At 37.2% G+C, this 26,173-nt stretch overlaps 2 protein-coding genes across 2 annotated transcripts in view; one reads left to right on the top strand and one right to left on the bottom strand.

Annotated features, from left to right (window-relative positions):
* LOC137389960 (tRNA (guanine(26)-N(2))-dimethyltransferase-like) overlaps positions 1 to 4,908 on the bottom strand; it is a 48,013-nt gene extending 43,105 nt beyond the window's left edge. The window contains exon 1 of the mRNA XM_068076160.1: positions 4,832 to 4,908. Coding sequence (XP_067932261.1) covers positions 4,832 to 4,872 — 41 coding nt within the window. The 5' untranslated portion in view covers positions 4,873 to 4,908. The remainder of the gene's footprint in view (positions 1 to 4,831) is intronic.
* LOC137389959 (uncharacterized) lies at positions 4,739 to 24,994 on the top strand. Its single transcript, XM_068076159.1, has 9 exons — positions 4,739 to 4,857; positions 11,278 to 11,368; positions 11,909 to 12,077; positions 14,156 to 14,391; positions 19,050 to 19,354; positions 19,746 to 20,408; positions 20,545 to 20,788; positions 21,288 to 21,413; positions 24,720 to 24,994. Exons 2-9 carry the CDS (start codon positions 11,280 to 11,282, stop codon positions 24,862 to 24,864), a joined length of 1,977 nt encoding a protein of 658 aa, XP_067932260.1. The 5' UTR covers positions 4,739 to 4,857; positions 11,278 to 11,279; the 3' UTR covers positions 24,865 to 24,994.
* The last annotated feature ends 1,179 nt before the right edge of the window (positions 24,995 to 26,173 follow it).

Raw genomic sequence — 26,173 nt, forward strand, 5'->3', positions numbered from 1 at the left:
AGAACAGAGTCACGATGAGGTAAGGGAAGGTGCTGAGAAAGTAGCTGAACCAGTGTCTGTAATGGAAAAGGTTTGCTCTTTTTTAGCCGAGGTATCCAGCAATGGAATGTTAGACAGAGAAGGTCTTGAGAAAAAGGTAGCAGAGATTGAAAGAGAGGAAAGGGAAGTGCGGAGGAAGTCGAAGGAGAAATTGGCTAAGCTGGAAGTCAAACGGGAGGCAGCAGTCATGGAGTTGGAAAATGTCAAGGCATTCAGGGTAGTGGTGCAGGAGTTAGCCGAGGTTCAGAGGAGAATTGCTAGTAGCAGACCTGCACTGGTTGCAGGTGAGGTCGAGCTAGATAGGTCTGGGCCTATGCCAACTCCCAGCTCTGTGGTGCCATCTCCTGTGCAGCCGGTTACGGTCCAGGTGGAGACCTCCCACAGGAAGCCTGTTGAGCCTGCCACTTACTCGGGAGAGCGAGGTAAAGACGGAAGAGACGGAGATGAGGTTGAGGAGTCATTACTGACCCAACCAAAAGGCTCCGGGCTTGTCAGGGTTGGTGGAAGTAGTGTTGGAGATGTTAGTGGAAGGAGTGTTGGTAGTGACAGTGGTCACGGTACAAGTATTGGTAGCGGCGGAGATCAGAGTGATTGAAAAGCCAGTGCAGACTGGCAATGGAGCTGGCAGTAGCGAGAAGAGTACACTGATTTATACAACAGTGAGAGTGGAGGATCAGGAGAGTGAGGAGAGCAGTGCGGCCGAGTATGACGGCAGCCCCGGGTTGCTCGAGAGCGATGGTACACAGGATGTGTTGATGGACGAAGACCTGGGTTAAAGCGTAAGGTAAACTTCACCAGCAAGGTGAGTCGGTGAATGAGTTCCAATGTATTTCTGAAAGGTTAGTGGCCTATACAAAAAAGAAAAAGGGCATGTTGTATAATTGAGTTGGTGGGCCGCGGGCTACACTAATGCCCGAGGTCATGGTAGTTACAGGTAGTTACGAGAGGTTACGGGAAGGTACGAGAAGTCAGGGTTAGTATAAAGGCGTCGGGAAATTGAGAGAGCCTTCTTCTTTGCTTCAACCACATGTGAGTACGCACGTTTATATAACATAGATAACTTTTGTTTCTTTGTTAATAAAATTGCCAGCTACATTTTTAGGCCATAGCTGGTTCTTGAATATTAGAGTAGGGAGTCTCCCGTGATACTCATTGGAATTGTCTGATTCATTTCATTTCTGACTCATATTCATTTGTCTACATGTATTTATTAGCACAATCAATTAATTCAAATTCTACTCTTATTGCCAAATAAATTTTTTAGTTTTATCTATCTCATTGATATACAGTTTAATCTATTCCACTCCATCCCGTACTTAGTTGCTTGTATACATAGCATCCTAACTACTACTCATATCATAAACTCATTTAAGTTCCATTTAGTTTTTTTCTGTTTCTATTATTAGTGAGGTCAACAATATTCTATTTTTCATGCTAACCTCAATAATTTTTTAAGGAAACAAACAAACAACTGCTTTGATGTCAGTTCAAGACTTGTTGCGCCTGTTGTCAAATGCAAATTTCTTTTTTTTTTTTGAGCAATATTTATTGTGGTAATCAATAGTCATATTTTACAATATGTTTTCCACAAGGTACCACGGCAAGTAAACTAACTAAAAAGCGGTGTACAACAAAAAAAAAAAGGACCGCAAAGAAACTATAGTCTAACTAAAAAACTAGTGAATAGTCTAACTAATATAATAATATTAGAACTGAATGCATAAAATATGTAGAACACAAGCTTGAGGATTGATATGAGTATTGTTTAAACAAAAAGTGGACAAATAATAGCTCAGTGAAAATAGTATACAAATATATGACAAGTTTTCTAGTCATGAAAACAAAGTGTAATATGAAATGGTTAAAATAGGTAAGGCTAAATGGTGAATGGTATTATTGGTCAGAGGATAGTAGGTGTAGTTTGAGTTTTGTTTTAAAAGATTGCAGAGGAAGAGTTCTTAAATGAGTGAAGAGATTATTAAATGAATTTAGCAGGTTACTGTTGAGTTTGTTGTGGTTTATGGCACTAGGTAATTTGAATCTGTTTCTGGTTTTGTGACTATGGTTTATGGTTTGAAAGCTATAGCTGAGATATTTAGGGCAGTTATCGTGGAGTATTGAATGAGCAGCGAGGCAGGTGAAGTAATGTGATAGCTTAGGTAAGGGAAGAACACCGGTAATGCTTGTTATTAAGTTGGTAGGTGGTAAGTGCTGGTTTTTATGGGGTATGTTTAGGTCTTTGCATATAAGTCGTAAAGCTTTTTTTTGTAAAATAAATAGTGTGTTGGTATATTTTACAGGTGTTGTAGGGTAAAACACATGCAGGCCATATATAAGATAGGAATGGATAAAATTATAGTAATATAGTCTGGCAGTATCAAAGCTCATAAGATGACGAATGTTATAAAATAAACGTAGGTTAGATGATATTTTATTTGAAATGAATGAGATGTGGTCTAGCCATGATAAAGAGTCGTTGATGATGAAGCCAAGTAGTTTAGAAGTAGACTGTCTTGTTAGGGTACTGTCAAATATAGAAATTGTCAGAGGGAAATTCAATGGTGGATTTACTAAGATATAGTGAGATTTTGAAATGTTAAGAGGCATCTGATTTGCCACACACCATTGTTGGATAAGTCTTAGGTCTGAATTTATTTTAGATTGCAGGCATGAAGGGTCAGTTTCGGATATAGAGAATGAGGTATCGTCAGCATAAGCATGAGGTGTGTTGTGGAGTGGTAATTCAAGTAGATCATTTATAAAAATTTGAAACAGTGTGGGTGCAAGAATTGAACCTTGTGGAACGCCAGTAGCTATAGGAAGAGCATCTGAGCAGATATTTTTTATCTTCACGCATTGGCGCCGTCCATTCAAATATGACCTGATGGTGTCAAGAAATTTACCAGCTATTCCTATGCTTGCTAATTTTGAAATAAGTATATTATGATTAACCATGTCAAAAGCTTTTTGAAAGTCAAGAAAAATAATGACTAAAGTATTTTTGTTTTTGACCATGTTTGACCAAGTGGAGTAAAGATGATGAATGGTAGTGATGCAGGAGTGGTTTTTTCTAAATCCTGATTGTGAGCTGCTTATAGTTTTGTTACTATCTAAGTGTATTTGAAGCGCGGTAAGTATATGCCTTTCATAAATTTTAGAAAGTATAGGAAGCACAGATATGGGTCTATAATTAGATAAATTGTTTTTATCTCCACCCTTGTGTAGTGGGGTAACTATAGCAGTTTTCCATAGTTCAGGGAAAGTTACTTCCTTAATAGTTCTATTAATGATATCTGTGAGTGGGATGATTATGAATGGCAGTGATATGCGAAGAATTCGAATTGAGATATTGTCAATACCTGTAGCTTTGTTTGAACGGATATGATGCAGTATGTTTACTACGTCGGTTGTATGTATAGGTGAAATAGTATCTGAAGCATGTGAATAGCTATGCGATTTAGGAGTCCAACTGCGTTCGTTTTCGATACTTAAATTTTTAGATATGTTGACAAAATGTTTGTTAAATGCATTACCCAATGAGCGTTCCGGGGTATCAGTTTCTGATGACATATCTGGATTAGTGTTGTTTTTGTTAGCGTTGCGCATAACTTGCCACAGCTTCTTGGTTTGCTTATCATTTGACTCTGAAATTAGGTTAGAAATATAAAGTTTCTTCTTTTTACGTATTAGATTTGTTGTGTAATTTCTGTGTTTTGTATTCGTTCCATAACTGCTGACTTTTAAGTTTATCTCTCTTTTCCATATTTTTCAGAATTTCACTGTCCAACCAGGGAGGAAGAGTTGAGGACTTGACAAATCTGGTCTTGGTTTTTAAGTGATGCAAGATAATCGAGTTTAGTTTAGAAGTAAATGAGTTAAGCATAGTCTCAACGGAAGGTGATTGGTAAAGAGTTAGCCAGTCAGCTTCTTTTAATTCTTTTTGAAAAGCTTGAATTGAGAAGCTTTTCCAGTCAAAGTAAGTTAGTTTTTGACGTGTTTTAGGTCCTGTAGTTGAGATGCCCAACTTACGAGATGCAAAGATTAGATAATGATCACTCATACCAGTTTTGAGTACACCTGATTGATGAACGTTATCTGGTTTTGTTGTGTATATGTGGTCAATAAGTGATTGAGATTTTTTTTGGACTCGAGTGTTTTGTTTGACTAACTGAACCAGAGCTAGTTGTTTTAAAATATTATTCCGATCTTTCGCGATACAAAACAGACCAAATCCTATTCTAGTAATCGGTAAAATACAATGCCTTGGAAAATATATTTCCATTCTTTAACGTCTTTTCTACAAGTTCTATTTAGAGGCAAAACGTACGCAAAAATGAACGCAAAACTGAGTAACATAGTACATGTAAACGTGTTGCAATGTATAGAAATCACGCTGGCTTCGACGTATATTTTGATAGATGTTGGACTCTTGTACAAAGAAAGGATAACTCGCCTTGCTTTGATGACTACATACATGTCGACAACGTCAAAATCGACGCTTTAGCTCAAGACTTAGCCTAGACTTTCCTAGTCCGTTATTTTCAATTACTCGGATTTACGAAAACTCTACTAACGTCGGTATCACCAATTCCACCTATCGCGTTTGTAATAATATTAAATTTACACCCGTAAATTTTTTTATTATATTTTATTGCTTTACACGATCCAAGATATATTCATCTAGTAGGATGAAGTCAAATCAGATATTATCAGCATGCTGGAGATTTTGGAAATCACATAAAGACATACATAAGTTTATTGAATTAACATACAGCCCTAAAACGTTCCTTACCCGCGAATGTTTTGATATCGTAGAGCGTAAGTATCCATCATGGTTTTTGTGCTAGCGGCCAAACTTGGGTCTGGTGCAGTTGGGTAGCTTTTTTACGTCATTCAAGTTAACTTTGCAGCTGTTTTAAGTCATCTGTTAAGCTATAGTGAGTCTTTGGGAGCCAAAAGCTCTCTTCTTTTTTGTCTGCTAGTGTTTATACCTTGGTATGGGTAGGCTTGGCAATAATGACAACTACTGTATGTTATGTCACGTATTAACCAATTATATTTATGATAACACTGGATTAGCCAATAGTTCAATAGTGCAACAACAACGAGAGTTCACGAGACTACGGTTCAAGCATGGTATAGGACGATAGCGTTAGACAATCAGTTTACAGCTAAAACTTATTACTATTATTAGGGCTGGCCAGCCACTTAGATTATTCACATTAACGTCAACAATCGAATCACTCAACACTACTAAGGTAAACAACTATCTTGTAACATAGTGGCAGCTAGAGCACTCAACTAATGACTGAGTGACCGGACCCAACGCTGAAGTGTTGTGAAAATTGTTTATGAACTGTTAAGTGTTAGTGTTGATTGAACTACTTTTGTGTGATTTGTGTTGATATCTTGTTGTCTTGGGTATTCGTGACATGGATGCATTAGGGCTGTCTCCTCCTGCTGAGTTATGCCTAGACACTGGTAATGTTGCTGAGAACCGGAGACGTTGGAGGAGGAATTTTGAGAACTACCTGACTGCTGTGAATTTGATTGCTGCTCCTAAAGGGGAGGATGGTAATTATCCAAATGCAAACGGTCCCATCTGGTTAAGGCAAATTGCCATTTTGCGCCACTGTATTGGTGAAGAAGCTGTTGAGATGCTTGACCAATTTGAGTTTGATGGTACAGTAGACCCTCCTGAACTAGAAACAAGACTTCCTGATGTACTAGAAAAATTTAAAACTTACTTTAACCCTCGTCGTAATAGGCTATACGAGTGGTATGTGTTTTGGTCACTAACACAGTCTGAAGGTGAAACTATAGATATGTTTGTAAAGCGGTTACGGACTCAAGCTTCCAAGTGTGAGTTTGGTGAAACTAGAGAAATGACGATGCTCTGCGGGTGTGCATTTGGTATTACTAACACCAAACTTAAAGAGAAGCTTCTCATGGATAATCAGATTACACTAAATCGTGCAATAGACATTATAAGAGCATCAGAGGTCACCAAATCACAACTAGAGAACATTGTCGGGAGCAAATCAGTGAGCACTGTGAGCGGCAGTGACACATCTAAGCATCCTCCTACACTAGCTTCACGCAAGTTCGCCTGTAAGTTTTGTGGCTATGATCATGTCAAGGGCAAGTGTCCAGCAATTGGCCAAACATGTCGGAAGTGTAACAAGAAGAACCACTTTCAGAAAGTTTGTTCAAGTAAGGATGTGAGCAGTGTTGTCTTTTCTACAGGAAGAATGGATGTTAAGGACTACTTCATAAGTCTCATAAAGGGGGATAAGGGCACCGAAAGGACTTGGACGAAGAAATACTTGTTGACACATGGACAAAGACAAAAACAGATAACGTTCAAGATACGCTCATTGGGGCTGAAGTCAATGTTCTTCTTTTAACTGTAGCTGAAGATCTGAAAGCAGATATCCAGCCCAGCTCAGCAGGTCTGACCTCTTACACTCAGCATCGGATTGGTAATGTGGGCAAAGCCAAAGTTACACTATCAAGTGATCAGACCATTAGGCACGAAGTGTGGTTTGAACTTGTAGATGCAAATCTTCCACCTATCCTTGGCCTGTCATCCTGTATAAACTTGGGATTAGTTAAGCGCCTTGACAATGTTAATGTTGATGACATAGTGCAAGAGTTTCAAGACTGTTTTGAGGGTATGGGCTGTCTAAGTCGCAAACACACCATCAGAGTTGACCCACATGTTGTTCCTGTTATTGACAGACCTAGACGTATACCTCTATCTATGATGGACAAAGTGAAAAATGAGCTTCAGAAAATGAAAGAAAATGGCATCATTGCTGACATTGATTAGCCCACAGAATGGGTCAGCAGTATGGTAGTGGTGGTGGAAAAACAGATGGCAATGTTCGGATATGTCTAGATCCGCGAGAGCTCAACAAGGCCGTGCTGAGGGAGCATCACCATATACCAACTCTTGATGACATAGCACACAAGTTTGCCGGGATGAAGATTTTCTCTATATTAGATATGAAACATGGATATTGGCATGTACCACTAGATGAGAGTAGTCAGCTACTCACGACATTCAACACTCCCTTTGGCAGATTTGCTTTCAAGAGATTACCATTTGGCATTAACTCCTCGGCGGAGGTGTTTGAGAAGAGGGTTGAAGAGGTGTTTGGACATCTCAATGTGGCCATGTATTTTGATGACCTTATCGTCTTTGGCAGAGACCAAGCAGATCATGACAAAAACTTGAGAGAACTGCTAAATTGTGCTAGGAAACACAATGTGAAGTTCAATCCAGAGAAGATACAACTCAAAAAATCTGAGGTAACCTATTTAGGTCACATTGTTTCAGCAGAGGGGACTGAAACCAGGCCCTGCAAAGGTTAAGGCCATAAACGAAATACCCAATCCTACTGACAGACTTGGTATCCAAAGAGTGCTCGGCACACTTAATTTTCTGAGAAGATTTATTCCAGACATATCCACAATTACAGAACCCCTTAGAGTTCTCCTGAAGTCTGATGCTGAATGGAAATGGGGCTGTGAACAAGAAGGAGCTATTTCGAAGATCAAAGAGCGTCTCACTTCTTCGCCAGTACTGCATTATTTTGATGTCACTAAGCCAACAACTGCAGGTGGACTCATCACAATCTGGACTTGGTGCTGTGCTGCTGCAAGACAACCATCCAGTAGCTTATGCTTCCAGAGCTTTGACCGAAACTGAACAGAACTGGCCTCAAATTGACAAAGAATTATTTGCTATTGTCTTTGGATGTGAGAAATTTCATGGTTATATCTATGGGAGGCAAATAGACATACAGACTGACCACAACCCTTTAGTCACCATTGTTAAAAAGGCTCTGCACCGAGCCTCACCTCGTCTTCAGGGACCATTGCTAAGGCTGTTCAAGTATGACATATGACGAGTTTCCTATGTTCCTGGCAAGTTTTTGTATTTGGCAGATACACTCTCTAAAGCATACCTAGCTAATGAATCAGGTGATATGGAGGAAGAAGTGGTGATGATACATACTGTCCAAATAGAAGAACAAGCTAAAGGCATCTTATCCTCTGTATACCAGTCGGACTCTGTAATGAAAGAGCTTAGACAAACTATAATGAAAGGTTGGCCTAGTAGAAGACAAGTTCCTCACTCCATTCTTCCTTTTTGGTCAGTCAGAGATGAGCTGCATATTCAACATGGCTTCATTTATCATTGTGAGCAACTAGTCGTACCTAGTACTCTTAGAAAAGACTACCTCAACAGAGTTCACCAAGGTCATCTAGGCATGCAAAAATGTACAGATCGATTTAGTCAGAGCATATCCTGGCCTGGTATATCTTCAGACATTAAGGAGATGGTATCTCGTTGTTCAACATGTCAAAGGTTTGCTAATCACCAACAAAAAGAGCCACTTGTACCTCATGAGGTTTTCAGTCTTCCTTGGAATAAAGTGGGAATGGACATTTTAGAGTTTCAAGGAAAGAGCTATCTTCTTGTTGTTGATTTCTTCTCTCACTTTCCAGAGCTACGAGTTTTGAAACAGAAAAGGAGTGAAGATATAGTCTCTGCTTTGAAGTCCATATTTGCTGTCCATTGAATTCCTGTAGCCATCATAGCCGATAACATGCCATTTGGTAGTGCTTGCTTGGCTAGTTTTGCAAAGGAGTGGGGGTTCAATGTCATAAGATCTAGCCCAAACTACCCGCGTTCAAAGGGTATGGCAGAACGCTGCGTTCAAACTTTGAAACAATTCATGAGAAAGGCTAATGATTCAGGTAGTGATGTGTATGCAGCACTGTTAGCTTACCGACAGTCACCCCTTTCTGGATTAATGTTCAGCCCAGCTGAGCTTCTTTTTAACAGGTGTATACGTGGTCCACTTACACTTACCACAGAGATGAAGATTCCCTCAGTACCAGAAGCAAAAGAGGATCTGCTACTTTGTCAAACATCTCAAAAGACTATCCATGATCGAAGTGCTCATGCACTCAAATCTCTTCATAAAGGAGATCAGGTACTTGTTCGTACTGGTCATGAAGACAGGTGGCGTCAGGCTGAGGTTAAATCTCATCATCAGAATCTCAGGTCATACATCGTTGAGACTGATCCTTCTACTCTGAGGCGTAACCGAGTTCACCTGAAGCCTGATCTTAGTGCTAACATGTCTGCTTCAACTAACGGGGAGAACACTGAACAGAGATCATCGGAAACAGATGAGGCAACAGCTCTGGATACCTCAGCAAGTTCACCGGGTGCTCCGACCTTGACACCCAGAAGAAGTCGGAGAGCAAATCTGGAGACTCTGCCTCGAAGGTTTGCAGAGTTCGACATGGACTAGCTCTAACCAGCTACTCACTAACATTGTACATAGTCTTTTATATTAGTTTTGTTATTATCTTTCTCACCCATTCGTCATATTTTATAGTTCGTCTTCTCGAAAAAAAAGGGGAGGATGTTATGTCACATATTAACCAATTAGATTTATGATAACACTTTATTAGCCAATAGTTCAATAGTGCAACAACAACGAGAGTTCACGAGACTACGGTTCAAGCATGGTATAGGACGATAGCATTAGACAATCAGTTTACAGCTAAAACTTATTACTATTATTAGGGCTGGCCAGCCACTTAGATTATTTACATTAACGTCAACACTCGAATCACTCAACACTACTAAAGTAAACAACTATCTTGCAACACTGTACGTTGTTTATTCAGCATTAGGCCTGAGCGTAAAATAAAGCAGTGTTATTAAACTTTATTTATAAATGCAGTGAACCTGTTTTAATTACTCTTATTTTATATGCATGTGTAAACCCTAGAGTAGAAAACATGCCCCGCACATCGCAACCCGGGGCACGTTGATGCACTCCTCAAATTTTTTGCTTGTTTACATAGTTTTAAATTCTTACCTCACTAACTAAAGAGATTTCTAAGTCATCTTATGAGATATCTTGATTGCATGAATGAAAAGTACAGCAATTTAGGTGAGCCATGATTTTGTAAAATTTATTAGTTTTTTTTTGCCCTTTGATTTTTATATCCAAATTTAGAAAATTGCATATCTTCTTTGTACATCATCCCATGCTAATAAAAGTCAGTGGAGGCAGCTAAAGACATGTTTTTTTCACAATGCACACACAAACTTTATGATGTTACATCATCCTGAGTTTGGAAGAACATTTTGGTTACTCAGAGTCATTTGGGGCATGTTGAAACACAAAGGGTACGGGACAAGTTGCAACATGTCGCGACTTGCCCCTCTATTCTTATAGAGGGAACAGCACAAGTAGCATTGAATCTGCTGTTTGATACTAACCTCGATGACCTAGTTAAAAGTTAATCCTCACGATGAACCCCTAAATTTTTGAACAATATTGAAATCGTGACTGCAATTCTAACATATAGAAAAAAAAGTCTGTTCTTGAGATCAACACATACCCATATATGTTTTGTTTTACTGTGGAAGTTTTATACAGCTAGCAGAATTGGCATTTGGCATACATACGTAAAACATATTTCTGCATATTTTGTGATTATCTAAATTATATTCCAATATTTTAGGAAAACATTATACCCAAAAATGCATTTTTTGTTGCAATGTGCCCTACCCTCCCCTATACATTTAGTTACTTTCATCAGCTTTAACAATAACAGGTAAATGGTATTTCAAAGCTACATAAATACAGTAATATTAGAATACTAGTTTTAGTGAAGCATGCATAGCTAGTAGCCACCACCACTTATCTCTTCATAAGATCAATAATCCTGATTTAAGTACAACGATATTATAAAAAATCCATTTTTTAATACGAAAAACCTCTTGTGCCTTTGTCTAGCTTAGTATGACAGCGTTCTAAACAGCGCCTGTTCTAAAGCAGCTTGATGTTACAAGTACTTAATGCAAACAAAGCCTTGGTAATGAAAGTATTGAAGTAGCTAGTGTATTTTTTCATAATTATTAACTGCTAACTCACCAACAACATTTACTCGTATCTCAATCTTTGGTGCTACAGAAATGACAATTTTTTGCAAAGTCATTTCTAATTTTTGAGGAAACAACTATGGGTCCAGTGTCAATTACTTATGCAGCTAATATTATGATATCCAAAACTAAGCCTTTTCCATCATTTATTAGTGTGACAGTAAAGGTGGGACAGTTATAGAATGAATAGTTTGGGAAGTTTTTCTTTTATCCCTTCAATAAGCATATTTCAAGTACTACTGTTGTTTTTTTCGTAGACATGCTGGGACACCATGTGTGCAGTGATTGCCTCAAACTTTCCGATCTGCCATTGAAAGATTATCTGGAACTAGAGTTTGGCCATGTGAGGTCGGTATTCATTGAATATAACTGTTTAGATACAGGGTAACCAAACAATAGCTGGAATGGTGCTTTGATCTGAAATCATCGAAATAATACAATTCTGTATGTTGCTAAAATGTTGAAAAGGTACTACAAATCTAAGGCTTGGAACCTTAACCTGATCTTAGTATGTATGCAAATTAGATGAAGCTGAGGAAAATCAACCATAATAATAAATTAATGATCATGATATCAATATTTACTATAATAAGAGCCGTGTCTGTTTGAAGCCACACAAAAAACGTTATGGAAAAAGATTACTTGAATCAAGCCCGGATATTTTAATTTCCAGGCAATACCATCTGCGCGGCTGAACCAACTTTCTATATCTAAGAATAATTGTGCACATAGTTATTACACATGAGGATTTTCCAGTGTGCAGGTAACTGCCAACGGTACTAGTAAGAAAGATAGAAGCAAAGAACTGCTCTGAATTCGCAATGGTTAAAGCAGATATAGAGAGTATCTTGTTGTCAGTATAATAATTCAGATCGCTGTTTGCTGCAGGTACAGGTTGCTGCTCGTTATCAGTTTAACGCAACAGATCTTCTCATTCAAGGAATGGGTGGCAGATGGTGCTGCTTTCACCTCCCATACACTCATGGACTGGTGGAGGCTTGTCTTTAAACTGATTGACATGGATGAATGCATGTCTTCACCAGCTATTATATCCTGGGTAATGTGTTTTATTATTACCCATTGTATACTATAGTACGTGGATGTTGAGTCCAACCCTGATCCTATCAGGGCATTTGTTTCATTTTATACAATCTATCGTAGCATGTGTTAGTTTAGATAATATATCAGTGATTATTCATCAGCATATGTTATATCACATTAACCCTATTTTTATTTATATACATGTCACTCTATTGAACGATTCTTCTATTGAATCAATTTTTTTTATTTATTGTTTATATTTTTTATTTTAATTTTATTTAAATGACTTGATGAATGCCCTGCGTTGCATGGGTAATAAAAAACAGCTTGTAAACATTAAATTACCTTCATTACTTTACCTACTACATTACCTTTACACTACACTATCTGCAACTGTTTATCAGCTTTTTTTAGTACTTTTGTTGTAACACCGGGCATTCATCTAATGAGGCCGTTGCTAACCGTTACGTGTGAGGTAATGTCGTTATGCGTATTTTAACCAATGTAATAAATGTCTTCACTATGATTGATCGCTATGCTTAGTTGAATGCCATAATCTGATGGATAAGCTCGACACTTCAAGAACTTGAGGTTCTGAGATCATATCCTCTGCCAAGAGAATTTTTCATTGCTAGACTTTAATTGCTATAACTGTACAGAGATTCACATTTATAACCAGTAGTAACCAATAGCCTGGTGTCGCGCGAGTGGATTATATATGTAGTAACCAATAGCCTGGCGTTGCTACATTTATATATGTAGTAACCAATAGCCTGGCGTTGCACGAGTGGTTTATATATGTAGTAACCAATAGCCTGGCGTTGCTACATTTATATATGTAGTAACCAATAGCCTGGCGTTGCACGAGTGGTTTATATATGTAGTAACCAATAGCCTGGCGTTGCACGAGTGGTTTATATATGTAGTAACCAATAGCCTGGCGTTGCACGAGTGGTTTATATATGTAGTAACCAATAGCCTGGCGTTGCACGAGTGGTTTATATATGTAGTAACCAATAGCCTGGCGTTGCACGAGTGGTTTATATATGTAGTAACCAATAGCCTGGCGTTGCACGAGTGGTTTATATATGTAGTAACCAATAGCCTGGCGTTGCTACATTTATATATGTAGTAACCAATAGCCTGGCGTCGCGCGAGTGGATTCCATCGTGTTTTTTTTGACGTCATCAAGCCGTTTGCACATGGGCTCGTTCATGAAAAAGCCGCCATATTTGTATAAAAAACGATCATCATTCTCTTATTTGATAGTATTTTTTGGTGTTGTTTTGATACTATAATAAAAAAATTCCAAACAAAAGCATCGTTTTCAGAAATTCATTGCAGAAGCTTCGTGTTTTTAACGATAAAAGTTGTCTACAAAGATGGCTGACAATGATAGAATGACGTCACGAAAAAAACAAAGGATACTTACTTGGAAAGCTCCATCTTTACTAAAACAATACTCGTGTCTTGAGCCAGTTTAACAGTTGTTATGCGTAACAATCAACAGCGCTAGTTATCAACCCCAAGCAAGTGTTTTGAGCGTGAGAATCTTAACCAGTGTAATGACTGGAATGAGTCAAATGAAGGACAAGTTCCTTCAATAAACGTGTTCGTGGAAAGTGAAAGTAGTGTAGCAATTTGTGTTGATCATGAAAGCGTTCCCGAGTAATGCCAGAATATATATTCTGGCATATGTATTATATAATATGGAATATAATATTATGTAATATATATAATATAATATATATTGTTAGTTAATAAACTGGCGTTTCCCTCGGTTTCTCACATTGTTTCAGTGCTGTGTTGACATTGGATACCAGTGTATCAACTCAATTTTGAAATGTTATTGTGCAGCTTCATGTTAATTTTAATAGATTTCTAATTTTATTTTGCTAAATTTTTATCTCGCGTTTGGGCAATTTACAATAAATTTATCTTATGGCTAATTTGGTCAACGATAGAATTTATCCTCGACTATCAAAATACAATAATATGTTTGTTGACATTCTATTACATTACTGTTCAGAAATCGTAATAAAATAATATATTAAATGCTAATGATCTCAATAATGAGCTGATGTATGCTGACAGATGGAGGATGTCTCATGCAAAGATACAGAGAGAATGAGCAAGTCAGAAATAGAGCTCGGAACCTATTTGAGGCTAACATGTCTGCGCATCTTGGAAGAGGCTGATCCACTCTACATTCCTCGTGTCTGTCCAGAAGTGAAGAGATTTGTGAGGCGTTGGGTGGATGACTCTTATAAAGACAGCTCAACTCAAACTGGAAGTAATGTCAGCTCATTCATAGAACCTTCATTTCACAGGTTTGTTTTATTTGGTATCGTCTCTGGATTATCTCTCTACATACTCGCTTTTGCTTTTTCTGGCTTTGATTACTTCAGAAAAGAACTCTGAAGCGGTTCAAGTTAGAGATACACATGTTTACATTTCTTTTGCTTCAGCTGGTTCTACAAATCTTTTTAGAACATAACACGTTTTGGAAATCTTTCCAACATTGAAAAACCATATATTTTAGAAAAACCCTACGTAATATGCATCTACATTACAGCTAACATGATGTGACCATGAATATACATGTATATATTAATAATATATGAATTTATTAGCTTTCTATGTTGCTTTATTTATGACAGATTGATATTTATAGACATTATAGATTATTTATAGACAGATATTTATGACAGATTGCAGCAGCAAATATTTTTTCTTCAAGATTTGTTCTGCTTCGGTATTGAAATTGAAGTGAGTCGTGTCGGCGATTAATGAACACAATATTATGTTTTTAACGAAATGAATTCAAAATATTAGCATCCTAATATCCTAACATCCTGTTTAGTGACAGCCACATAGATACATATGTGAAGACTTGAAAATTAAAAAAAGGTTTGCAGCTGTGATAGTTTTCTATTTAAAAGAATATGTTCTAAACTCTGCCATTCTGGCTTTTCCAGTCGTATTATTAACCATTCTGTGGATGAAACGGCTATTAGTTTCTGTAGGGAAGGAATAAGGGTGGGTGTTTGAATCAGCAACTAGTTAATTATTATGATTTGAATTTATGAGTCTGTGGATCTTCATTCTACAGTTTTAAGGCTAATTTAAAACGGCAAATAACATGCCTCGTCGAATTTAGCATTCTTTCTTTTATGTGGACTTTGCACCTCGTTTAGCTTTCCATAGCTTGATCTCTTGGAAGTCTGATAGAACCTCAGGTTATTTTTAGATTTATTTTCTTTATTAATTGTATTATGACAAAAACTCATAGTAAAAGATGATATGGATGATAATGAAATAGTACACTGCCATTGATTAGTACTGTCTACTGAACCACTTGTGGATGAGCTAGGTGCTGAGGATGTCTTTATCATTAGCCGCAAATGAAATTTTGTATTATCTGCCCCGAACAATTAGTTATGCTGAATACAGAATTATTTCTCCTCGATATACAATAATACCTTGAGATAAAAGCTTAATGCGTGCTAGAAGCTGAACTCCTGTGTCAATTCACTCATATCTCACATCAATTTTCCTCGCATAAAATAATTAAATACAAATCAATCTATTCCCACCGTGTGAAAAAACACCTAAACTCGAGACATTACAATGGAAAAAAATGCTTGTGAAGTAAAATCAGGGCAACCCCTGAACCAGGCCAAGCAGGAACTCAAGCTTGGTTATAATAGCTTAGGCACCTCCACATTAACTACACTTCCGACACTACCAGTGTAAAAGCCGTTAATACCGTCTCGCTCTCGCACAGTCGACAGCAGACTGGATCTACTAACGCAACCCCAGCAAGAGCCGATAACTCAGACTCTATTTATCACAGCCAATAGGGGACTGTGTATATCAGTGCAACCTCAGAGCCGTTAAATCAGACGTGTTATTGCAGACTGTCTATATACCAGCGCAACTCCAGCAAGAGCCGATAATACAAACTCTATATACCACGGTCGATAGCAGACAGTCTATATACCAGCGCAACTCCAGCAAGAGCCGATAATACAGACTCTTTATATCACAGCCGATAGCAGACTGTTTATATACTAGCGCAACTCTAGCAAGAGCCGATAAATCAGACTCTATATAACAGCTGATAGCGGACTGTGTATATACTAGCATACCCTTTAAGCCAAGCTGTCTAAGACATAGAAGAAGGTGTGTTGTACTTGAATAAATTTATTATATCACAGTATGTCTCACCATACGAGCCAAATTACGACGTCTCCTCAAATGCAAAGAAAACTGTTTATATAAACTAGCTGAAGCAAACAGAACATATGATTGGTGGTTACAAGTACTTGAAAGTTGTAGGTCAGAATGGCAGTTACTTTTCAAAAAACAACAGCTATTTACAAGCGAATACATGATGTAAGAATTTTGCTGCATTTTTGTAATACATTAATTAATATGGGAGAAGAGTTAATTATAAAACAAAGAACTAACAAATTTTTTTTTTTAAGTTCAGAGGGTTTTCTGCTTGTAAGTCCAAGATAGCGGGTGCCTTATAGTTCTTTTAGCGGGCACATTTTAGCTTGCATTTATTCCAGCAAGCGTCTTAGTCTTAATTAGTCGTTGGAACACGTCATCATTTAAATTCTTTAGTTGGATAAATAAGCCCTGGTTGACTCGCTAGTGTAGTTATAGCCTTTACTCCTATCCTTTCTTCGGCCCTTCTCAGTGCCACCAACATTGAATGAGGAGTTGTTCTTTCGCTTTAGTGGTGGAAAGTCTTTTTCATAAATTTTACGTAAATTTACAACACTTGTAGTTGGAATTCACTACCTGCGCTCACAAAGTAACAAATGCTATCAAGTGGTCATGGTCTGCTATAAAATGTGGCGTTATTATGTACAGTACAGTATGGAGTTTTTACCTTTGAGACAGATGGTAGTGACTAACCATAGCGGGTGGTAGCGTCTGGTGTGCGCAGAGGAGATCAAAGAAGTTAAATGAAATTTAACTTAGACGAACTCAGACAAGTTTTCTTCTAACGTTACACTAAACCAGTGGTTCACAATTAGGTTCGCTGGATTCCCCCCTTCCAGACTACGAAAACTTTATTCCCCCTATTCTATCAGGCTTCGTTTTGCTTTCAATCTGCATACTTCTTCATATTTTGTCATTTTTGCATTCCACAGCACCAAATATTAAGTATCACAACATTTAGTAGTTTAACTATCTTTATAAAAGTCTGATCAGCATCTTATTGGTGACAAGGAAGTGGAAATTCTCCAAAGTTACAGAAAGTATGATGAAACAATGAATCACAAGATAATACACAATGTAATAAACACCCAGTTTATTAACAACAAACAAGAATATGCAGCGTGTAACCATTATGCACACATTGCAAATACAGTAATGCTTCAACTTACGAGTGCTCCAACGTAGGAGAAACTTGAGATACGAGCCAGCTTTTAAGCACGGTTTAGCACTAACATACGAGCCGTGTTTGAGATACGAGCACGTGAGTCAGTTGCCAAGTATGCTGGAGGTGTTTTATGAGAACAGCATCACTCTGTATTTTTCAACTGCTCAGGTTATACTTTTGTACCGTGTTTTTTTGTGCGCGATTTTTAGTGCAGAATCATGTGAATTAAAAGTAATGTGCGTTGACCGAAAGTTTGCGAGTAAAATGAAAGATAATGCAAAGAAAAAGCGAATGATAACAGTTGATATTAAACAGACAATTATTGAAAATAATACAAAAATGTGTATGCGTGATTGAGCTAGCTCAGCAATATGACAGAAATACATCCACAATTATCAAACAGAATGAATATAGTTAGGGCATTTAGTTCGCAAAAAGACTAACCATAGTTTCTAAACCGCGCAACGATCTTCGCGACCGCTGATGGAGAGACTGCTCAGGCATTGGATAAAAGATAAACAATTGGCTGGTGACAGCGTAACTGAAATGATGTTTCAATAAAGGCGAAAAAGTCGGTGGTTAAAAGGCGAAAAGGCCTATGTGAAAAGGCCGGTGCTATCCATAAAAATTATTAAAATTAATAGACTTTCGAACAAGTTGGCTAGTGGTCGTGCATTAACCCTTTGTGACGACACCTGTGTTCGTCCTAATCGCAACATGTTACAAGGGCGACAAAGGCCAGCGTCCTTAGATAGGTTTATCTTAAAACAGCCGGCTAGTCGTGAAAGCGAAACCAAGGAAAAATTAGCTAACCAGTGAGAAACTTCTAACTACGAACACCGAAGCAGTTTTAATTACGTAAAGTTAAAAATGAAAGTTTGCTTTTAGGTTTGCTTCTAAGATTGTCTTTTAAGACATTGATAAAATCAAAGTTTATCAAAGCCAACTGTTGTAATAAAGGATAACTTATCTCCCTCCCTGGCAAATGCTGGCATTATCTGCTATTGTATGTATTTAATTTTACATTTTAATTAATCACATTTCCTTGCATTATTTTTTATTTGTTGCTTTTTGAAAGCATGTGGTAAGTTAGGACAATAACCAACATGTTCTTTCTGTTACAATATCTGGTTTTGAGTGTTTTATTTGCATTTTTAAAGTATGGAAACCAATCAATATATATTTAATTGTTCAATATATAAATAAATTGCACCAACATGCGAGTAAATCAACATACGAGCTCAGTCTCGGAACGCATTAAGCTCGTAAGTCGAAGTATGACTGTACAATGTATCAGCAAAAACCAGAATTCCTCTCCAAAAATGAAAATTTCCCCTTTGGGGGAATTCCCCACTATTTGAGAACCACTGCACTAAACACTGGTTGTTTAAAAATAAGCAGTTCTACACCATATTGTGACTATAGAACTGGTATGCTGCTAAATCTCCTTTGAGGCAACTACATTTCTAGCAATTTGTTAGCACTGTTGATAATTGCTCCTCCGGTGCACTGTACTATAGGTAGTACTACAGCTTATATATTTATTGAAAACTCTGTAACCATCTACACTTGTTCACTTTTTTTCAGTGAGGCAAAGTGTACTGCAAAAAATGACAAGGAGCTTATAAACATATTGCAATCAGATGATGTGGTGAGTGACAAAGAAAACACGGAACAGGAGCTTCAAAACCAGGAAGTTCAATCTAATATATTCAAAAAACATCCACATTTGTCAGCCATAATTGACAAGGCTTTTACGTATGATGACCCTCGTTCGGAGCAGAATCTCATTGACATAAGCTGTTTCCATCACTGCCCTGGGAAAGGTGTCAACCAGCACTCTATAGGAGAACTCCTACATGTAGCTGACCTTATCAGCATATCTCGCTCAGGTGTGCATACAACCGTATCTAGCCTTGATCTCAAGTTCTGCTAAACAAGTTCTGCAAGATCTCAAGTTCTGCCTGTTTTGTTTGATTTGCTAGTACTGTTTAGTATGTTCTAAAAATAACTCATATTCATCCTCTATTCTAAAGTATTTGAAACTATGACCTCATAGGCAACTACAGATGCCTTTTAATATAAAGTGGGGTTGTAACCCAAATGTTTCAGCAAACTAGGAATATCCCTCTTATGTTTTTTACTGTGCAAGATATCTCCGTTCTAACTTCACCATAGAAATCATTCTAGTGTTTATGGAAATAGTTGTGCATCGATGACTTGTGCGATACGGTATTGTTTATACTACCCTTGCTTGATGTGTATAAAAACCTTTGTTCACAGAGCCAAGTTATCCGAGAGACTTTAAGGAAGTTGCAGGAAACCAGCAGGGTCGCGGAATCAAAACTTTTTCCGGCGACAATTCTCCCAGCAGTCCGAATGGATCTTCCATCGAAGTTTTACCATTTGAGCCAATTGAGATGGTACGTGTAAATTTTGTGGCTAGCTCATCGGTAAATCAATCCCCCAACGCTATACCTGCCAAACAAGTTTCAAATGTTTTACTAGCTGATAAACTCACAGAAGTTTCACACGCTGAAAAACCACCACCTACCTCTACTGCCAGTCAAATGCCAAATACCCCTCATGTCAACCAACCCCCAACTGTCACACCAATGCCAAATGCTGAACATACCAAAAAACTGCCAGCTGTCACACCTGCCACTCCAATGGCAGATGCTTCACATACCAAACAACCATCAGCCATCACACCTGCTAATCACATGTCAACTGCTCCACATGCCACACGATTTCCAGTTGTCCAACATGCCAATCAAATGTCAACTACTGTGCATTTTAACCAGCTCATAGGTACTTCTCCTAATGGCAAGTTAGAAGCTTTGAATGTGGGTCGAGTGCCAACAAAGCCTAAAGATCTTCGATCAAACTATATGCCACCAGTGAAGAAGTCAGCGAATGAATCTCTCATTACCAATCAACTACCAGGTAAGTCAAGCACCTAAGCTGGTTGAATCATAAGACATTCTGTTATTGATATGAGATCTCACCAGCTAGCAATTGTGTCAGACAATCATGTATGATGTGAGCACTATGATGTGACTACTAGTCCATACTTCTTCAGCTGAACGATCCACCAGAAACCGACCAGTCACTCAACTGTCGAATAGAAGCCCGAAGATCATGCCTTCGAAGCAAAGAACAGCTAACAAAAGGCTAGCAGATAGAAAACACAGACATCGTCAGCGTAAGGCTGCAAAAAAACTTATCTCAGTCGGTGATTCTAGGTTGGAAGTTTCTTCTACTCCTACCTCTTCAGCAGTATTCACTCCACCCACTCCTTCCAAAAGATCTAGCTGCTCTCCAAGGTACAATTACTGTAAACGTTACTATTACATAATTGTGGTATTTATGCATTTCGAAAACAAGCTTGAAAAGTTAGCTAGCTAACTCACCAATGTGGAGTTGTGTCCCTTCAAATAGATTGAAAGTTACCAACTAAACAACTGCTTGATGAACTGACATTGCTTCAAAAACATTAAAGATTCTTTTAACGTTTTTCTTGGTGTCTCACAGTTCAATTACGGTTTTTGCTTCACTTTCGATTTTTAATACAATGCAACATAGCCTATATTATTTATATATATAATATGATATATATCATATATCATAACGTTGTCGTTTCTTTTGGGACTCGGTGTGAACCAATTTGTATGCTCTGAGTCTGACTAAATCAGTGTAGCTTGGCACTGTAGCTTTGATATAGATGCTCATGTCCCAATTTCATGGTTTAAGGCTAATTTCATCTGCTGTTCATAATTTGGTGATTGAAGCTAAACTTGGTTCATGTTGGCTGTTGTTGCTCAGTGTACTGAGAGTGTCTACTACACCGACCCATAGAAGATTAAGATCCGTGGGAGAACACAAACCGTTTGGCCGAGGTTTTAAATGGAAATTCGAAGATGACAGAAAGTTATACTCGACTATCAGAAGGTACTGTAATGATTGTCGGAACAACGACCAGTTTTGCTTCAGTCAGCCTCTAGTACCTTGTATGTATAACTATATGTATATATAACTCTATGTATATATAACTCTATGTATATATAACTTTATGTATATATATAACTCTATGTATATATAACTCTATGTATATATAACTTTACCCTAGGACACTTATATTTTGCTAGTATTTAGTTTCGTGAGTAGCATACAGAGTAAAATTTCGCTGCAACTTAATTTCGCAGCTCTGATGAGTGCGAAAATATAGTGATGTGAAAATAAATGCAGTGGAACAAACATAATTAGATTCCTCAGGTTCGGTTCAGCAGTAAGAAATTTTTTTTTTAATTTGGGACTAGTTTGTAATTGTAAATCGCAGGTAGAATTCTGTGGCCGAGATCGATAATGCAATTTGATCGCTTGCTGCCATTTCTTTCGTGGACTATCAATGAACAAAGCTATTTAATTCCGCATTTTTCCTCGTTCGTTATGATAGTTTAGTTTCACTCATGAAATTTCCGCGAGAGGACGACTCTACGAAAACGCGAAAGTTAGATGAGGCGAATACATAAGTGTCCTAGGGTATGTATATATAGTTCTATATATATATAACTCTATGTATATATAACTCTATGTATATATAACTCTATGTATATATAACTCTATGTATATATAACACTTTATCGGCGTTGGTAATCATCAACAAAATTATGTGTTTGTTACACGCTAAAAAGAACATAAATTGAAAGAAAGAAGTAATTAATTATCGGAGTGAGTGATGTTTGTCATATGTATGGAAAGATAAATATAAATATTCTTGACATAGTTTTCTTGGACTGTGAAACCTGTAACACAAATCTAAAAGCAAGTTTGAGATGAGGCAATATGTTGAAAGATTTGGTGATGTGATTGGTGCAAGTGTGGTCAGCTGACATAATCAGTGATGTGATTGGTGCAAGTGTGGTCAGCTGACATAATCAGTGATGTGATTGGTGCAAGTGTGGTAAGCTGACATAATCAGTGATGTGATTGGTGCAAGTGTGGTCAGCTGACATAATCAGTGATGTGTTTGGTGCAAGTGTGCTAAGCTGACATAATCAGTGATGTGATTGGTGCAAGTGTGGTCAGCTGACATAATCAGTGATGTGATTGGTGCAAGTGTGGTAAGCTGACATAATCAGTGATGTGATTGGTGCAAGTGTGCTAAGCTGACATAATCAGTAGTAAACAAGTTTTACTATGAATTTCTGTAAGATGAATGAATATCCTTTTTGCTGTTGATATGGTTAGACTGGAAAATATATATCAATGCCATTAGTCAGATGACAATGCGTAAATTGAAAGTAAAACAACAGTGCTGTCTTTTCGTTTATGAAATATTTGCATTGCTTCAACAGGATCATGCTTGATGAAAGCTTGCTGTAAGCATGATCAACATGCTTGGACCATGTAATGTCAATGCTTATGATGAAGCCGAGTAGTTTAGTTGATCTTCTCTGTAAAAGGAAGTTATCCTCTATACGTAAACTGAAGTGTCCATTTTGAAATGACTGAACAAAGAAGTGTCACATACGCATATTGATCTTCATACAATTGGTGGTACACAGCTCAAGAATTTTATTGTTATTAGAATCACACTTTCATTTCAGCAGAGTGATGTTGTTGTTGCTTCTGCTTAAAAACGGTTTCATCAGCATATGCAGAAGCAAGAACACTGTAGTAAATGAGTCATTTATGTATGTTAGAAAGAATGTTGGAGCAAGAATGGATCCTTGAGGCTCTCCAACTGAGATTGGCAAATTATTGGATTGAACGTTCTTAACAATTACAAATTGTTCTCAGTCTGATAGGAAGAAAGCAAGTAATTTGACTGGAAACCCTGTGATTCCAATTGCCTCTAGCTTCAGTTTTAGAATATATGACTGACACAATTGAAAGCTTTTTAAAGTCAAAAAATATCAAAGCTGTGGAATCATTTCGATTTTGTCTTTGAGTGCAATGCGATATTACCGACCAGAATACATCATTTCATGCATGACCGCATCTGAAACGAATTGCTGAAACGATGAATCTGCTTGGAGTTAAGCAGATAATCGTGGAGACATTTATTGAAATGTTTCTCAAATATTATTTATAAAATCAAGAATATAGATAATGGACTATAGTTAATAGAATCTTCACGGTTTCTTTGCTAGTTTCTATCAAGTTTCTGTTGAACATCTCTGTAACAATATAGTTAATGTAAGGAGAAGTAGCCTTCAACATTCTTACAGGCATGCTATCTGGGCTGGTAGCGTTTCTATTGGACATGACGATATCTGAAACATATCTCACGTGTGAACCTACAAAGCATTTCTAGTGTGAAATCTGTGTTAGTCGTAGGGCAATCAGAACACCTGTCGGAAGGCGCTGAGCACAGTTTTGATGTGACCGATCAAAAGTGGCAGTTCAAATTTTCTGCTGATATTCCTTGTATATTATGACCTTTCTCCTTTTTTACACCTAGAATATTCCACATCAGTCTTGTATTGTCTGGTTTGGATTGTTAAATATATCATTCATGTAGTATTTCTTCTTTGAACATATCAAACTTGTAACAAGATTTACTTGAACTCTTTCAAATTGTGATTCTCTTACTAACTAAAATTTTAGACATATTATTATTAATAAATAAGGCATAAATAAGCATTAAAATAACAAGGTAGTCTCCTATATCTTCAGTCTAGCAAAGATAAGTTGGCAAATTAATTTTAAAATTAATTAAAATTAAGTTGGCAAATTAATTTTTTTAGTTTAAAACTTTAAATACCATTTTTGTGATAAACGATTTAATTATTGCGCAGCAATAATATTATTATAGAATAATATTATTATTATTTATTATTGTACACAGATTTTGCTATTGCAAACTCATTTTGAGTTCAATTGTATGCTAAATATTTTTGGTCTTATAATTTCTTCTCAAGATTATAAAGTATTACAACCCTGTAAACAATGGTCAGCTTGGGTGGTCAGTGTCTACAGTCAGAAGGAGTCATAAATATAGATTGCAATGAGAAGGCAGTTCAATCGCCTGGACCTGCCAATTTTCAATGCCATTTTTATACAATTCCCTTGACAAGTAACAGGCTTATATTTACGTTATCAGATGCATTGTTGCTAAAAATATCTTGAAAAAGTGAGAAAATAAGGAATGTAAAAAAGTATTTTTCAAATCTTCTAAATGTCCATTTTGTTTTCGTTTATTATCATGCTCTTTAAACAAAAGATAACAAAATAAGTCATTTTTCGTTGCAGGTACAGACATCGCAGGCTGTCACCAGACTTCAACGAGATTTGCAAAGAATTTAATGGGAGGTCAGCTGATAGCATTAGAAACCGATGGTCTGCTATTCATAAAAGAAAATCTTACCTTTCTTCTCTGATCAGATGCCCTAGTTGAAGGACCTAAGGCTACGAATGAAAAGGGACCTCACTATAGAAACTGAGTGAAAGCTGTACTAGCTGCGAGTAAAAATTTTCAATTAAATAGCTTTATTTTAAATATACGTATGTGCTACCATGGCATTCGCATTTGCAAATATATTGTTTGAGAAATATGATTGCCTTTTATCACTAATTATTGATTTTTAAAGAAAGATATTTTTTCATCTACCCAAGGAAAGTATGATGTATTATGTTAAAAGTGTGGAATACCACAGTAACTCCATAAAGTCGAGAAAAGTACTAATTAAATTGAAATGATAGGAAGCACCAAACTGTAAGTTTATGCTGACAGGTAGCAATTGTCTATTAAATCTAACACACAAGGTAAACTTCATAAGAACTTGAGAAAAATATTACATGAAATAGATGAAGGCATGTGTTCATTAGCAGAGCACCTGCTTGTGATAGTCGGTGGAATATACACAGCTGTATTGTATTTTTGTTGGTAGAGTTTGGAGTATCGCACACCACCTGACCTTTTTTAATTAATGCTGCAGGATACTATCATATACATGTACTACAGACTGGATTATATGCATGGAAAGTACTGCGTGGTAACAACAGAGACTACACTAGCTCATATACCGAGTACTGCATGGAAACATTACATAATACAAATGAAACCCAAAGTGGACCAAAGTTGGACAGGGATCATTCAATTTGGGCATTATTTTCATGTTTTATGAATGAGTTTATAATATTTAAGTGCGCGTCTACAGACAGTAGAGCAACTCGTAACAGAAACCCGTCTGATAAAATATTTTCTCATGTTTTGTTTGTTGGCCATAACAAAAACTGAGTGTTTGTCTGAGTTGAAAGCAGTAAGTAATGTTCAAGTATAAAATAGAGATTACAGAAGTCTGACAACACTCATGGAACACTGTGACTTGTGGTTGCTGGATGAAGATACACACATTGTCCAGGCTATATTCGGTTGCCTTTTTTAATATTGTGAAAGATTTTACCGTGCCACCTTCACTTTATCCACAAGCCGAGTAAATAAAGAAAACCGACTTGTTGTCAGAACATAAACATATGTTTATAGAATAAACATATTTGCATCATCATAACAGTGGTCAAAGTATGCATACATAAATAATAAACAAGTACCAACGCACAATGTCTATTGTATGCAGGGAGCTGCGCTGCTCTGCCTGCTTTTCTTAAACGCTCTTCTTTTTATAATCTTTTTGTCTTTTGGCTCCGCCCCCTTGCTGTTTTTGCTTCCCGCCATAACGCTTTGTTTTTCGTTCTGCCTACGTGAC

This window comes from Watersipora subatra, chromosome 3 (genome assembly GCF_963576615.1).
Source record: "Watersipora subatra chromosome 3, tzWatSuba1.1, whole genome shotgun sequence".
NCBI classification, from domain to species: Eukaryota; Metazoa; Bryozoa; class Gymnolaemata; order Cheilostomatida; family Watersiporidae; genus Watersipora; species Watersipora subatra.

What these genes read in the sequence shown, in the direction of transcription:
- LOC137389959 (XM_068076159.1), top strand. Translation starts at nt 11,280, where the DNA reads ATGCTGGGACACCATGTGTGCAGTGATTGCCTCAAACTTTCCGATCTG. An exon ending in CTAGAGTTTGGCCATGTGAG is followed by an intron (nt 11,369 to 11,908) that starts GTCGGTATTCAT and finishes TGTTTGCTGCAG; the next exon opens with GTACAGGTTGCTGCTCGTTA. An exon ending in TATCAGCATATCTCGCTCAG is followed by an intron (nt 19,355 to 19,745) that starts GTGTGCATACAA and finishes CTTTGTTCACAG; the next exon opens with AGCCAAGTTATCCGAGAGAC.